The sequence below is a fragment of the Bos indicus x Bos taurus genome, chromosome 13, assembly GCF_003369695.1.
Source record: "Bos indicus x Bos taurus breed Angus x Brahman F1 hybrid chromosome 13, Bos_hybrid_MaternalHap_v2.0, whole genome shotgun sequence".
Lineage (NCBI taxonomy): Eukaryota > Metazoa > Chordata > Mammalia > Artiodactyla > Bovidae > Bos > Bos indicus x Bos taurus.
In genome coordinates, this window is record NC_040088.1 from 30,816,147 (window position 1) to 30,832,858 (window position 16,712).

Here is a 16,712-nt window from a genome sequence, read left to right on the forward strand (position 1 = left end):
ATAGGCTGTCTTTTTTCACATCCTCCTCTAGTCCTTTGATAACCTTAATATTTTGTCTGCAGCCTTTCCAGTACTGTTTCTTAGCTGCCATATGTTTACTAGCTGACAAGTGTCCATTGAAATGATAAGTGATGGTTGAGTTACCCTTTCATCCCTGCTCACTAGTTATGGTGCACCCACCAAGTCAGGCCCTGGGGGTACAGCAGACAGCAAGACACAGTCCTGTTCCAGGGGAGACAGACTCATTCATCACAGCACTCTGGGCCAGGTGCTTCAGTGGGGGTGAGCCCAGGGTAGCAGGACAGTGCACAGGAGGGGCTGCAGACCCCACCATGAGGGATCTTAGCGGACACTGGAAAAAATCAGAGGAAAGAGCTTATGCAAATAGAGAACTGTGAATTAGCTGAACAAGTGCATGAAGGGCAGGAAGTGAAAGATGAAACTGGACAAGGGTCAGATGGTGATGCTCCTCTTTCCCATGCCTCCCTCCTCATGAATTTTCCTGAGATTAACAAGAAGCTGCTGGAAGATTCTAAGCATAGTAGTGACTGGATCTGGCCCTTGCCTGCCCTCCATCGGCATCTCTCACTTCCCTCCTACCCTAAAAAACTGCTTCACCCTTCTGAGCTCACATTTCCTCCTCTCTTGCCTCACTCTCCCCTCTCCTCCCCGTGTTTGACTAGTTGAGTTATCCTTCTGCAGTTTGGCTCAGATGTCCCCACCTCCAGGAAAGAGCCCCATGGTCTGAGGTGGATTTCCTCAGTCCCCAGAGAAAATTTCCCACAGCTTCTATCACTCTGTTCTGCAAGTGTCTGTTCATCTTTCTCACTTACTACTAGACTGAGGAAGTGTAAGTATCATTTTCTAGACTGGCAATTTTCTGAGGTAAACTCCGTTCACTACTATGTCACTCTTGTGTCTCCATTGCCTTATATGCCCAGAATAAATTAATCTCAAAATAAGAATGTATACTTGGATGGATGAGTAATAACTTAAAGAAGAAAAATTCCTGGAAAAGACCCAGGGACTTCAGCCAGTTGCCCCCGCCTCTTCTCTATAGATTGAAAGGCTGGGGAGGGCAGTTCTGGAGAGACCCTGTTAAGGGATAGGGCAGAGGCTAGATGGTAGGGTTGTGGCATATGCTGGCTTGAATTGTTCTTTCTGTAGAAACTGTTGAACCTTCCCTGGCTCTTTCCAACCCCACATCTCCATCTTCCCTTCTAGCTTTCTAATGAAGAGACGATAAAGAACATCACTCACTGGACTCTGTTTCACTACTACAACTCCTCAGGTTGGAATGAGAGTGTCCCCCGGCCCCCCCTGCACCCTGCAGATGTGCCCCGGGGTTCTTGCTGGGAGACGGCTGTGGGCATTGTGAGTAATTACGCTCTCCTGAAAAGATGGTCCCTATTCTCAGTTCTTTGTTATCCCTTCCTTGATGTTTCCATGTCTCCAAAATATCAAGCCAGCATGTCTTAGGAAAGTTCCACCTTTTCACATTGCCCTTTTTCTCAGCGTCTCACACATTTCTCTATGTCTTCCATCTGCCAATCTATACCACTTGAATTTATTTAGAGTTTTACTGCAGATTTCACTAAAAGCCTGAGGTTCTCCACCTGGAAATCATAAATAGATAATCCTAAAAACTGGGTACAGGATTTTGTGTGTATATGCATCTGTGCATTTTTCTGTAAAGAGAATTAAAGGTTTTCATTAGAAAGTCAAAAATTAACAACAACCATTTCCGCTTACCCACTTTCACTACTGTCCTTATACTTTCACGGTGCAGATTTCTAGGGCTAGTGTTCTTTGTTTTCACAGGCAGAAATCTGAAGTATTCACGGGTAACATAGGGATCAGCTGCCATCTCCTCCTCAGCTGCATCTCTTTGCATGGGGTTTCTATTCACCTGTCACTGCTGAATAATCTAATGCACCCCTAGAGCATTAGACAGAGAAGGCAATGGCACCCCACTCCAGTACTTTTGCCTAGAAAATCCCATGGACGGCGGAGCCTGGTAGGCTGCAGTCCATGGGGTCACTGAAAGTCGGACACGACTGAGCGACTTCACTTTCACTTTTCACTTTCATGCATTGGAGAAGGAAATGGCAACCCACTCCAGTGTTCTTGCCTGGAGAATCCCAGGGACGGGGGAGCCTGGTGGGCTTCCGTCTATGGGGTCGCACAGAGTTGGCCACGACTGAAGCGACTTAGCAGCAGCAGAGCTTTAGAAAATAATGTTTTTAACTGAGGGTAGTGAAGTCCAGTGGAAGAGGGGATTAATCATACACCCTGACAAACACTGCCTGCAGGTCCAATAACAGATATTTTCCTGCTGCAGAGTCTGTTTCCCACAGGGTCCTGGGGGATTTTCTCTCTACTTGCTTCATGGAGGGCTAAGACTCACCACTTCTCATGTCCTCTGGTTCAGAGTACCCCATTCTCATCAAGTCCTCTTCATCTTTAATGTGAAGAGCAACTCACATTTCTAAACCCATCACAGCTGTGTAACAGAGAAAGTCTTCACATGAGTAAAACCCACCCTCTTTGGAAGACAGAAGAGTTCATTACCTACATGATTCCTTTGGAATATTCTGCTGTAGAATTTCTCTTTTCCCACCTCACATCCTTGGAGGGCATCTCTCTTGACTCCTCCCTAAATGCCCATCACTGATTAAAGCTTGCTTCTTTCTGAGCTTGCTGGTGATGATAGGTTTGAAATGTTATGTCCTGCTTACCCATGTTCATCTCCACCCCAGGCCCCAGAGCATCACCTTGCACAGATGTGGAGACCAAATACAAGTTGGTTTGCCTTTTACTTAACAGCATTAGGATTGAGGAAAAACCATAAAAACTCATCAGCTGTTCATCCAGCAAACATTTATTAATCATCTTGGAAGACACAAAAATGAATAAAGCAGGCCCTATGCCCCTGGGAACTCCAAGTCTATTGGATGTCTTGAAGGCTTAATGATGTCTGGTAGATCTTTTCAACTTTTTAAAAAATTAATAAATTATATGTACTCTGCAAAGCAGAGAAAACTTTGTTTCTTTGCATTGAGCTCTTATTCCATATGCCTCTGTAAAAAACCTAGATTATTTTCTCTACATACCCCCCGCCAAAAAATCAATCAGCAGGGGGTGAAGAATGTCAGCGGCTGTCCCCAAGGACAGTGGTCAGATTCAGTCTTAGTTGGTACAGATGGTACTTCAGAGCAGGTGGGGGAAGCAAGGAGTAAGCCTTCAGATCTTTCATTTATGCAATAGTGCTAATAACTACCAAATACTGGGTGTTACCAACTGCCAGAAAATTTGTATGCATAATCATTAAGCTTCCCAATAAACTTGCAAGGTTAATGTCAACATCAAAATGTTCAGAGACTATTCAAAGCAATAAATTAGTAACTTGTAACTAACTTAACTGGAAACTGTAGTAAGCATTTTTCAAAGCATGGAGTCTTATCTGCACCACCATTCTGCTACTATCAATCAGAGAGTCACAAAAAAGAATATGGAGTTGGGGGGCATGGCATGGCTGCAGTCAGTTGGGAGAAGTGGGCATGGTCAAACCCTGACCACCCCCTTTCGCTTTGTTCCTTTTTGCAGGAATTCATGAGGCTGACAGTGTCCGACATGCTGGTAACGTATATCACCATCCTGCTGGGCGACTTCCTGCGGGCTTGTTTTGTCCGATTCATGAACTACTGCTGGTGCTGGGACCTGGAGGCTGGATTTGTAGGTCACTATTTCCTGAACATTCTGCAGAAAGGCATTCCAACCATCCTCTCTGATATAGTTAGATGCATTATATTATTCTGACATTTAGATGTTTAATGTCAATCTCCACTCTGTGAAGTAGTAAAGTATTTCATTTTTTTCTAGGCAAGTCACAAAATTCAATAGATAAAGAAGTTTTAAAAAATATTTTCAAATTTTAAATCCCCAAGATTTAACCTTCCTGTATTTGGATTTGGCATGTTTCCTCCTTTGATCCACACTCATGTGACCTTCCTTTTCTCTCTCCTAACTTTGTTTTCCTCTTCTCTCATTCCTGTCACTTTTTATCTCCATAGCTGGAAGACAAATCAGGAAGCAGGTTTAAGCTGGCCTCACAAAGACCCCAGCTCCCCACTGCAGCTCCCCTGTGCTCACACACTTTGTATCCTTTCAAACAATTGACTAATCTCCAAAACTCTGAAAATCAGAGTCAGGTTGAAAATGTGAATCTGTCTGAGCTCACTCCTTTCCAAGAGGAAGATGAGAAGGAGAAAAGAGAATTGGAGGAGTGATTGATTTATTTTGTTTGCTTTTAAAGCTTTCTTTACATTTGACTCCTCGTTTAATTATTTGCATTTTGTTATTTATTTTATTCACACTTTAGATTACTTGATCATAATTTCAAGATACATTTCTGATTAAAGCATTGATAAAACATTCTCTTAGGGGGTGTCCCAAGAACACACTGTCAACCTGCAGGCCCTAAAAGGTAAAATTCTCTCTCATTTTTTAAAAATCTGACTACACCCTGTGGCTTGTGGAATCTTAGTTCTCTTACCAGGGATTGAACCTGGACCCCCAGCAGCAGAAGGAAGGAGCCCTAATCCCTGGACCACCATGGATTTTCCAAAAAAATAAATCTCATTTTTTAAATTGAAGAAGACATTGAAGAATGCTTCAAGTTTGAGAAATTTAAAACTCTTTTTAGGGGCTTCCCTGTTGGCTCAATGGTAAGGAATCTGCCTGCCAGTTCAGGACCACAGTTTCAATCCCTAGTCCGGGCAGATCCCACATGCCACGGGACAACTAAGCCCGTGGTTCAACCACAAGTATTGAACCTGTTCTCTACTGAGCCTGTGAGCTGCAACCACCAAAGCCCAGGCACATTGCAAAGCCATGTGCTCTGCAACAAGAGAAACCACTGCAATGAGAAGCCCGCGCACTGCAACTGGAAAGTAGCCCCTGCTTGGCACAACCGAAGAGCAGCAACAAGCTCTCCACGAGCAGCAATGAAGACCCAGCACAGCCAAAAATAAATAAATAATAAATAAATCTTAAGAAAAAAAAAAAGCTCTTTTTAAAAAGTTGAAAACATGTTAAAGAAATAGAACCCTGAATCTGAGGTTCCTCTCTGCTCACCAGAGCAGGCTCTTTGGGGTGGAGTGGCTTGGTCAGTTGGCTGGTGGTGGGATCTGGCTGACACCACCTAACAGACTTTCTCTCTCTCTCCTCTTTCTCTCTTTCCCTCCAGCCCTCATATGCTGAGTTTGATATTAGTGGAAACGTGCTTGGTTTGATCTTCAACCAAGGAATGATCTGGTGAGTTATCCATTTCCTCTGGGCATCAGCTCATCTGGGAAGTCAAATAGCTGGAATCCCAGGCTTAGCCTCTCAGTCAGCAGGAGAGAAGCTGGGCAAGTCATCTGGCCTCTCTGACCTCCTTTCCTTCACTTGAGCAGGACTAGATTTGAACCAGGATGGTGTCTGGCCCACTCTGTTGCTACCATGTACATAGCAAGAGGAGAGAAGAGTGAAGGAGAGAGAAGGAAAAAAGGAAGAGGGAGGAAAGAGAGAGGAGAGAAGCAAGAAAGAAAAAAGGAAAAAGTAGGATGGGAAGGAAGGAAGAGAAAGAAAGGGAGGCAGGAGGAAGTGGTGGGGAGGAAAGATAGGAAAGAGGGAGACACATGAACTAAGGAAGCTGCCTGACTTCAGCCAAAGGCTTTCAAGTGTGTTAGTTGCTCAATCATGTCCGACTCTGTGACCCCATGAACTGTAGCCCACCAGACTCCTCTGTCCATGGGATTCTCCAGGCAAGAATACTGGAGTCGGTTGCCATTTCCTTCTCTGGGGGATCTTCCAGACCCAAGGATTGAACCTGGGTCTCCTGCATTGCAGGCAGTTTCTTTACCATCTGAGCCACCAGGGAACTGGGCAAAGGCTTCCACGGGCTCATTGCAAGCCAATATCCAATTCTTTTAATTTAAGGACTTCTGATACTTTTCTGAGCAGCAGCGCAGTTTAATGGAGACCACAGAGTAACAGGAGGCCATGTAATTTGCTTCATGGCTGGAGGTGGGGCAGTGGTAAAATCCTGGCCAGAACCCAAGCCAGTAATGCTTAGAACATCCCTGTCCTGAGGAATGGATGGCTATGGCTTGGTGATAAATGTCCTGGCTAAGTGGGAGATCCCTTCCCTTGGGACGTACAGGGAAAGCAGCAAGGCCTCCTGCCCCTAGCCCATCAGCCCCATTTCCTTCTGCCGTCTTTCCCTGGCCTCTCCTGCTGTCTAGTCAACCAGGTGTGCCATCTCTGCCCTTCCAGGATGGGTTCCTTCTACGCCCCAGGACTGGTGGGCATTAATGTGCTGCGCCTGCTGACCTCCATGTACTTCCAGTGCTGGGCAGTGATGAGCAGCAACGTCCCCCACGAACGCGTGTTCAAGGCCTCCCGCTCCAACAACTTCTACATGGGCCTCCTGCTGCTGGTGCTCTTCCTCAGCCTCCTGCCCGTGGCCTACACCATCATGTCCCTTCCGCCCTCCTTCGACTGCGGGCCATTCAGGTGCACAGTCTCGGTTGGAGGGGAGCAGCTCCTTTCCTGGGGCAGTCTGCTCAGAGGTCTCAGGCCCAGAATTCCAGTTCTGATATCACATCAGCCTGCAAAAGGCCATGGAGTGGAGCTTTGGGCAAGTTATTAACACTGTCAACAGAGCTTTCTGCAGGATGGAGATGTTTTATGTCTGTGCTATCCAACATGGTAGCCACCAGCCACATCTGGCTGTGGAGCACTTGAAATCAGGACCAAGAAGTTCAAGTTCTAATTTTATTTCATTTTAATTAATTTTAATGTAAATAACCAGCAGTGGCTAATGGCTACTATATTTGTTATGGTATGGTTATAGTTCTCCAACTCATATTGGAAAGTGCAGTTCTAACTTTTTAACATATGGGTAATCTACTGCCCTGGATTACCTTAGGATGAGTTAACAGGGAGTATTCTGAAAATGAAATGACCATCCGTTTACAAGTGCCATTCAAATGTGAAGCAGCTGCCGAGACTCTTGACTGGGTCCCCATGCTCTACAGAGCACTATGGGCCAGACTAGGTTCAGAGACAGTATATAAAGAGATAATTATGTAAAGAGGTAGATGGAGAGGTAATGTGTATCTACTGCTCTGCTTCCAAATGCAACACCCTCTGAAAACAAAGCCCTTTCTTTCCTGTGTAAAAAAAGACTGTGGTTCAAGAGTTTGGGATGCTGCCCCTCTTATCAGCCACCTCCTTACTTAGAAATACGCAGTGCACACTCCTTTATTCAAGGCTCTGCAGTAACGTGCAGGGAGATATGGTGTGCAAGCTGGTGCCTCTATCCCCAATAACCACAGACCCTTGCTTCACAGAACACCATCCAGGGCCAGGAGGAGGGTGAGGCAAGTAAGGTGCCCACCCTGCACTTTTTCAACCCCAAGGGCAGTACCTCGTTAAACTGTGCACCCCAAGGCCTCACCCACCTCACTCCAGTCCTGGCCCTGCCTGCTAATGTGGGTCCACATGCTTTGGGAAATGCTGAGCTGGAACTTAGTTTATAACAGACTGACGTTGAGAAAGCCTGTGGTTGTGCCCCACAGCAAGGGCCTGGAGTTCTGAGGAGTTCTTGGCAGGAAGGCTCACAGCAGAGTGTGATAGGGCTGAAAAGGGGTCCAGACAGAAGAAAAAGGGGGGCTGAATCCAGAGTGGAGCACCACACTGAGCCGTAGGAGGCCTACGTGCCAGGCTGAGGGACAACCTCAGCGGCAGAAGTGGCAGAAGCTTCTTTTGGCTTCTTCCTGAGCAAGGTTTGGAAGGCTGGGCTCTGGAAGTGAACTCTGGTGCCCCTTTTTCCAAACCGCCCACCTGTCCCAGGCAGGAGGTCAGTGAGTGGGCCCGCACCACGTCTGGCCCTCAGCACCTGCCCCACTCTTGCTTCATCTGCTTCCTGAGGCCCTTGACAGCCGACCCCCAGATGGCAGAGGAAGGGACCTGAAAATGGAGCCAGGAGAACATATGGCTGCCACCTCCTTCCTATCCGTCTTCTGATCAAAACCCAGCAACAGCTAGAACATTCATCACAGCTGTTCTCTCACTTCCTTCAGTGAAAGTGAAAGTTGCTCAGTCCTGTCCGACTCTTTGTGACCCCGTGGACTATGCAGTCCATGGAATTCTCCAGGCCAGAATACTGGAGTGGATAGCCTTTCCTTTCTCCAGGGGATCTTCCCAACCCAGGGATTGAACCCAGGTCTCCCACATTGTGGGTGGATTCTTTACCAGCTAAGCCACAAGGGAAGCCCAAGAATACTGGAGTGGGTAGCCTATCCCTTCTCCAGGGGATCTTCCCGACCCAAAAATTGAACCAGGGTCTCCTGCATTGCAGGGGGATTCTTTACCAACTGAGCCATCAGGGAAGCCACTTGTTTCAGAGCTTTACTCAGTGGTCTCATTTTCAGTGAGGCCTTCCCTAGAAATGGTAACTAAAATCACACATACACACACACACACCCCTTATCATTACTTCTGATTATCACATCTCTTCATCAACATCTAGCACGCCACTCTTTTTCCTTTTTTAATCTTATTTGTTGCCCCGACCAGACCATAAGCTCCATGAAGGTATGATTTTCTTTTTCTTCCTTTCTCCCTGGTTTACACCCAGTATCTAGGAGAAAACACCTGGTTTATGGTCAATGCTTAAACCAGCCCCTTCACCTTGCAGAAATTCATTTTTCCAGGGAGGGACTTAGGGTTTGGACCAAATCCAGGCAGGCAACATAAATGAGTGAGGTGGACAGCATTGTATAGCATGAAGTTAAAAGTAAGGATTGGCAAACTACAGCCATGGACCAAATCCAGACCACCCCTTGTTTTTGTAAATAAAGTTTTATTGGGACATAGCCTCATGCATTTCCTTGCATATAATCTATGGCTGCTTTCTAATTACAACAGCAGAATTTAAATAGTTCCAACAGAGACCACCTGGTTCACAAAGTCTAAAATCTTTTCAGAGAAAAATTGCCACCCCCATGATTTAGAGCATAGAGTCTAGAGCCTGGTCTGTTGTTTGCCAGCTGGGTCATCTTGAACAAGTTACACTGCAAGTTCATCATCTCTGAGATGGAAATAATGGTAGTGCCTCCTTCATAGGGTGGCTATAAGGATTTAGTGGGCTATTATCTATTAAGTACTAGGAGAAGTATGCTAATCCATTGTAGGACATATATACAAGTTTGTTAGTTTCAGTCCTGCCCAAATCTGGGGTAGCTGGTAGTCATAACAATACTACGAGGTGGTGAGCATTATCTATACCAGGGATCAGCTAACTTTTTCTTTTAGAGCCGGAAAGTACATATTTTAGGCTTTGGGGATCAAGAGGCAAAAATCAAGACTATTATGTAGGTACTTATATAACAGGAGAGGAACAAACATCCACAAAGTTTTTATTGACAAAAATATGATAATAATAGAGTATAAATTTTTGTAATACAGGGCTATGCATGAGAAGAATGGAATTCTTCTGAGGGAAAGGAGGTGATATTTCACACAATAGAAGTTCAAAGTTGCTATTCTCTATCGTCAAAAATTAGGGGATTCCTTGGTGGTTCAGTGGTTAAGACTGCACTTCCACTGCAGGGGGTGTGGATTCAATCCCTGGTTGGGGAACTAGGATCCCACAGGCCATGCGGCCAAAAAAAAAAAGTCAGTTGTCCTGCCCAGACTGCTGCCTTTTCTGCCTGGATCCACTTTAGTAACATGGCAACACATCTACCACCATAGGAAAAAAAATTGACACAAGCTTCTTTACTGCCAAGCCATTGAACTGCTGTGCAGTAGGACAAGTCAGGATATTCTGTTTCTATTTCTGATAAAAATTTACAAATATTAAAATGATTAAAAGTCATGAAAGAAAATGTTTACCATTGACATTGTTGATTCAGTTGTACACGATAGATTCAAATGTTTTCTGCAAATTACTTAGTGATGAATAAGAATAACCATAGTCTGCACAAACTGAAAATTTCACAAGCTATGTTAATTTGTTCAGTTGTGCCTTCTTCTTCACTGTATATAGTTTGACCATTGTCAGTTGTAGCACATCATAGCAGATTCTCCTTTATTTCAGTTGTGCTGAATCCCAGTCAATTCAGTTGTACTAAATTAGTGTTTTCTCAATTTCTTTGAGAAACTTTCACCCATATATGTCCTGCACAGAATATTCATGGGATTTAATTCTCCAGTCATCTTAGACTTGGCATTAACTCCTCAAATAAATAACTGATCAGTATCAGTTACATCTATTGACTCATCAAAAGCCAAGGTAAACCACTTGAGATCACTTGCCTTGTGTCTGAATAGGACATCATTCTCAATATTTTCAACTCCTCAAGCAGCTGCTCTTGGTGGAAAATCTAAAAGTTTTAAGTTTATTTTCTCTGAATACATTTCTTTAGCTCCTACGATTTAATTACTTCATCACTGGTAAATGAGAAACATTTGGAAACTAGAGGAAAGGGGATCCTTGTTGTATAGAGACAGAAAGCTTTAGCTAAACTATGTCCTTCCGTTACATGGAAAGATAAATTTGTAAACGATAAACTTGAATGTTTAGCTGAGGATGTTTTTTCGAGATCAATCTTAGTAAAAACTATTTTTCTCTGTTTTTTAATTGAAGTATAGTTGATTTTCAATGTTGTGCCAATTTCTGTTATACAGCAAAGTAGTTATATACATGCATACATTCTTTTTTAAAATATTCTTTTCCATTATAGTTTATCCCAGGAGATTGGATATACCTTCCTGTTCTATAAGTAGGACCTTGTTTATCCATTCTAAATGTAATAGCTTGCATCTCCTAACCGCAAACTCCCAATCCATCCGTCCCCCAATCCCCGCTCCTTGTCAACTGCAAGTCTGTTCTCTGTGACTGTGAGTCTGTTTCTGATTTGTGGATAAATCCATTTCTGTTATGTTTTAGATTCCACATATAAGTGATATCATAGGATATTTCTCTTTCTCTTTCTGACTCACTTCACTTAATATGATAATCTCTAATTGTGTCCATGTTGCTCCACATGGCATTATTTCATTCACTTTAATGGCTGAGTGGTTTTCCGTTGTATGTATGTACCACATCTTCTGTATCCATTTATCTGTCAGAGGATACTTAGGTTGTTCCCATGTGTTGGCTATTGTGAATAGCGCTGCTATGAACATAGGGCTGCATGTATCTTTTTGAATTACAGTTTTGTCCAGGTATATGCCCAGGAGTGGAATTGCTGGGTTATATGGTAGTTCTATTTTTTCGGTTATTTTAAGGAACCTCTATAATGTTCTCCATAGTAGCTGCACCAATTTACATTCCCACCAACAGTGTAGGAGAGTTTCCTTTTCTCCACACCCTCTCCAGCGTTTATTTGTAAACTTTTTCATGATGGCCATTCTGATCAGGGTGAGGTAGTACCGCATTGTAGTTTTCTTTAATTAATTAACTTTTTATTTGATTTTTGTTTGTGCTGGGTCTTCATTGCTGCGTGCAGGCTTTCTCTAGTTGCTGAGAGTGGGAGCTACTCTCTAGGTGCGGTGCTCAGGCTTCTCACTGCGGTGGCTCCTCTTGTTGTAGAGCACAGGCTCCAGGGACACGAGCTTCAGAAGCTATGGTGCATCGGCTTAGCTGCTCGCAGGCAAGGGGAATCTTCCTGGACCAGGGATTGAACCTGTGTCCTCTGTGTTGACAGGCTGATTCCCATCCACTGAGCCACCAAGGAAATCCCTTACTGTAGTTTTTATTTGCATTTCTCTAATAATTAGTGGTGGTGAGCATCTTTTCATGTGCCAACTGGTCATTTGTGTGTCTTCTTTAGAGAAATGTTTATTAAGATCCTCTGTCCATTTTTCAGCTGAGTAGTTTGTTTTTCTGTTGTTGAGTTTATAAGCTGTTCGTATATTTTGGATATTATCAGATCAGATCAGTCGCTCAGTTGTGTCCGACTCTTTGCGACCCCATGAATCGCAGCACGCCAGGCCTCCCTGTCCATCACCAACTCAGGAGGATATTTCTGAGCAGTGTTGAAGGTGCAGCCTGGTTACTTCTTGCCATTTATACTAAAATGTAAGAAAGAGATAAATTGAGGAAAGAACTGATAAGCAAAAAGGAACCAGGACTTGATGATTTTAGAAATTCTCAGCCTAGTCAGACTGCAGAAGACACGAAGAGCAGATTCTCTGTCAGGAAAACATGCTCTAAGGAGAAAGTCAAGGGGGAAGCTGGACAACCTTTTGCTAGCACTTCTAAAGGATCATAAGATCTGAATATTCATTCACACAGAGGATTCTTTTAAGAATCTTTAAAGAAGGTTGTTCAACTCAGATCCCCTCAACCATCTCAGCAGAAGCCTGAAGAAGCAGAAGAAATAGAATATCCAGGAATGATCTGTGTAGGACTCTCTTGTGTAGTGAACTGAATTCCCATGACATGGGTAGAAGATCCACCAGGTATTTGAGAATGTGTTATGAGCAGTAACACAGCTTGGCCTGAAAGGGGAATAAAAAAGACAAAACGAAGGAAGCTGCTGGACTCCAAATATTCTACAGACAGTAAACAGGCTAATTAAATCTCCTTAGCTGAAACATGTGCTACTCTTCAAGAAAAGGGAAGGATAATTCCAAGGCCAGAGTTTTGGACCTGGAAGGCAGAGCTGCATGCAGGCAGGTATGTCAAGCCAAGGAAAGATTATTTTCAGGTCTTTGAAATCTAATGGAATTTGGCTGATTGGATTTCAAAATTGCTAGGAACTTGTGATTTCTTTCTTCCTTCCTTTTTCTCCTTTTTGAATTGGAATGTCTATAACTGCTATCCTGGCTGGCCCACCATTGTGTTTTGGGAGTAAATAACATGACTGAAGTGATTGAGCATGCATGTACAACTTGCTTTCTAGTTTCACAGCTCTCATTAGAGATAGAAAGGAATTTTGCCCCTAAAATGTATCATACTCTTGAGTCTTATCTACATCTGTTTAGATGATGAGATTTGGGACTTTGAGTCCATGATATTTAGGTGAGCTGAGACTTCAAACATGTAGAGATGGTGGTGAATGTATTTTGCAGGTAGAATGAGTATGAATCTTTGAACCCAGAGAGCAGACTGGTGGGTTATATAATGGTTCCCCAAAATATCTAGGTCCTAATTCCCGGAATGTTACCTTATATATCATAATGGCCTTTGATTATCTGATTAAGGATGTTGAGATGGGGAGATTGTCTGAATTACCCTGATAGGCCCTAAATAGCAAGTGTCCTTATTAGAAGGAGGCAGAGGGAGATTTGACTATAAAAGATCAGTAAGTGGTGTGACTTTGAAAGCAGGAAGAGATTTGAAGCTTTTATCCTGCTAGCTTTGAAAACAGAAAGGGGCCATAAGCCTAGGAATGCAAGGAATGAATCTTTAAAAGCTGAAAAAGGAAAGGAAATAGTCTTCCTTAGAGCCTCCCTCTGAAAGGGGAGCAGCCCTGCCAACACCTTGGTTTCAGTCCAGTGAAACCATTTCAGACTTTTTGGGCTCCAGAACTGTAAAAGAATAGTTTGTCTTGTTTTAAGCCACCTATGTAGTAATTTGTTATAGAGTAATCACTGAAAACTGATACATCATCTAATACATTATAATTCAATGACAAAATAATCTACACTCTATTGTGACTTAAGCGTACCATTTGAAGTCCACTTTTCTTGTTTTTACAAACAAGAAAATGGGTATGCACTGGTAATTTTAAAAATAATAAATTAAATGTCACAATATGGTGATATGTATGGCACCTGAAACCACAGACAATACACAAATAAATGAGCATGGTTGTGTGCCAGTAAAACTTATTTACAGACACTGAATTTTTATAAGTCTCAAAATATTCTTCTTTTGATCTTTTCCTGTTATTTAAAAATGTAAAAATCATTCTTAGCCCCCAGCCCTTATAATATCAGGTAGCAAGCAGAATTTGGTCCATGGGCCTTTGTTGGCCAGTCCTAATTGACACATAAGAGCAAAGCAAAGCTTCTAAATGCAACATTTTGCAGGGCACTTATAATTTGACAGCCCCATCCTCAATATTTCATATGAATTCATGTCTATATTCTCTAAACAACCTTCTGAGGCAAATGCTGTTATTATATTTATAATACCATATTATACTATATCATTACTGTACTATATTATACAGATGAGGAAACCAAGGCAGAGAAATTTTCAGTATCTTACCCAAAGATATCAAATCTCTGCAGCACTACCCAATAGAACTAAATGAGGGGGAAAAAAAATCCACATCAGCTCCTCAAATATAGGAGCTATTAGTCACATGACTACTGAGCAATTGAAATGTGACTAATATATTGAATTTTTAATTTAATTTTAATAGTCACATCGGACAGTACAGCTCTACCAGGGAGAGTGAGGGTATAAATACAGGCAGAAGGTAAGAAAATTGTCTGTGGTGTCCCACAGCTAATAAATGGAGAAATGAGGATTTAAATCAGGACTTTCAAAACACAAATTTCATTTCTTGGCACCAAACTACCAATCAAAAGCTAACAGCAGTCAGTAATCTCTGGGCGGGTATTTATGGAAGGCAGCCTACAAAATGGTTGTTAGGTATTCAAAGAATATCAAAGTTACTGTTGTAAATTGTCCAGGAGCCTACCCTAGGCAATCAGTCTCCTGGAATTACAACCTGAAGACTAACTGTAGGTATCTTTGAGTCACCATGACGGTGTCCATCACATCAGTCTCTGGAGAGCTGCCCCCAAGTCCAGGGGCCCAGAGGAAGCTCCATGTTGGTCTCTAAGCCACATCACAGACCATTTTCTCCCATGAGAGTACATAAGGAAAAAACAAACATTGTCATCTTGCCAAGGAAGGGACCAGGCACAGGAAACCGAGGTAGCTGAGAGATCATGAGGAATGGTGGGCTGGGGAGTCAGGATGCTGGGGCAGCCCTCTCTCACCTACAGGACATCCCCTCGTGGGGCTTTTTTCCTTTTTTCAACTTTTATTGGACTACAATGTTGTGTTATTTTCTGCTGTATAGCAAAGTGAATCAGCCGTTTGTATACACGTATTTCCTCTTTTTTGGATTTCCTTCCCATTTAGGTCACCACAGAGCATAGAGCAGAGTTCCCTGTGTCACACAGTAGGTTCTCATTAGTTATGTTTCATACATACTGGTGTCTGTGTCAATTTACTGCAGTCCCTGTGCAGAAGAGCTCTGTTCTTCCAGGAGAGCAGTGGTGAGTGGCAGCCTGGACCCTCCAGGTATGGACACAGTCATTCATGCCATATGAGCTAAGAAATATGCTATAATGTATCCTCTCCTCTTTCCAGTGGGAAAAACAGAATGTATGACGTCATCCAAGAGACAGTTGAAAATGATTTCCCAACCTTCCTGGGCAAGATCTTTGCCTTCCTCGCCAATCCAGGCCTGATCATTCCAGCCATCCTGCTGATGTTGTAAGTTAGCCAGGAGCCATGGCCCTGCCTCATGGAGACCTCCCCTTGCAGTTGAGACTTCCTTGGCAGGTCCTTCTTTCTTGCCCTCTCAATCTAGATTTCCCAGAAGTAGATCCTCAGACAAGGATTTAAGTGCAAGCAGTTTCTTGGAGGGGACAGTGTGTGTAGGGACATAAGACAGAGAAGGGACAGGAAGGTGCATTCTAACTCCTGTGGTGACTTTAATCCTGATGGAAGCTCTGGGAAACAGTGTGCCTCTGAGTTATCCTGCTCAAGGGTGAAAGATCGGGACATTTTAGGTCAGTTCCCATCCATCACGGGTTGAGCGCCGCTGGATGTGGCAGGGGAGAGGTGTTGGTTAACTCCCCAGCAGTTTGGGCCAGCGGCATCCATGGGCAGAATGATTTCTATGCAGGCTGGAGAGGAGGCATCAGGCACTGGCAATGTATGTCTTTCAGGGAACACACTGAAGACAGGGCCCAAGGATAAGGGGAGTCTGGCAGCAGCTACAGCTCTCTCCAAAACGTCCATCAGAAATATCAAAGACCCACCCCTCAAGAAAGCCGAGGCTGATGCAGCCTGTGCCTGGCTGGCCTCACGGGATTTCTCTGCAGAGCACCCTGTACACGAGCGCATTTGCTACATTTGTCACCATCATCCTCACAGACCGAACCTGTGAGTGGGCTTGGTGATCTCTGTGTGCCCAGTACCAGCTCCATGGCTGGGGCACAGAAGGCAATGAATGTTCAAGGAAGGAAGAGGGCAGTATGAAATATTCCCAACGTACAGACATATACAGACAATCATGTGCAAGACCACAAGATTAAGCAGATGTTAACATTTAGCAATATTTGCTTCCGATCGGCCTCTTTTTAAAAGAAATAAACAGTCCACGTCAAGCCCACCTAATTTTCTCTCTCCCTCCCTCTCCAAAGGTAACCGCTATTTGGATTAATTTTAATCATTTTCAATCTGAACCATTTAATCACATGTATGTACTATTGCTTCTGAGTTATAAAATTTTTCATGACTGGTTCAGACTACATAGCTTCCCTCACTCACATTATGTTTGGGGGACTTTCTCATGTGGATACATGAACACACATTTTAATGACTCTTCTGTGTTCCACTGTGTCTCAAAAATAATCAATAAACAATCTATAATAGGAAGAGAAAAGGATTTTATTTGAGC

The 16,712-nt window shown here is 43.4% G+C and overlaps 1 protein-coding gene across 1 annotated transcript in view; it reads left to right on the plus strand.

The window, feature by feature from the left end:
- Window positions 1-16,712, plus strand: part of TMC2 (transmembrane channel like 2) — a 77,107-nt gene that overhangs the window by 52,267 nt on the left and 8,128 nt on the right. The window contains exons 11-15 of the mRNA XM_027559283.1: window positions 1,225-1,374; window positions 3,607-3,735; window positions 5,249-5,316; window positions 6,319-6,558; window positions 15,395-15,520. Coding sequence (XP_027415084.1) covers window positions 1,225-1,374; window positions 3,607-3,735; window positions 5,249-5,316; window positions 6,319-6,558; window positions 15,395-15,520 — 713 coding nt within the window. The remainder of the gene's footprint in view (window positions 1-1,224; window positions 1,375-3,606; window positions 3,736-5,248; window positions 5,317-6,318; window positions 6,559-15,394; window positions 15,521-16,712) is intronic.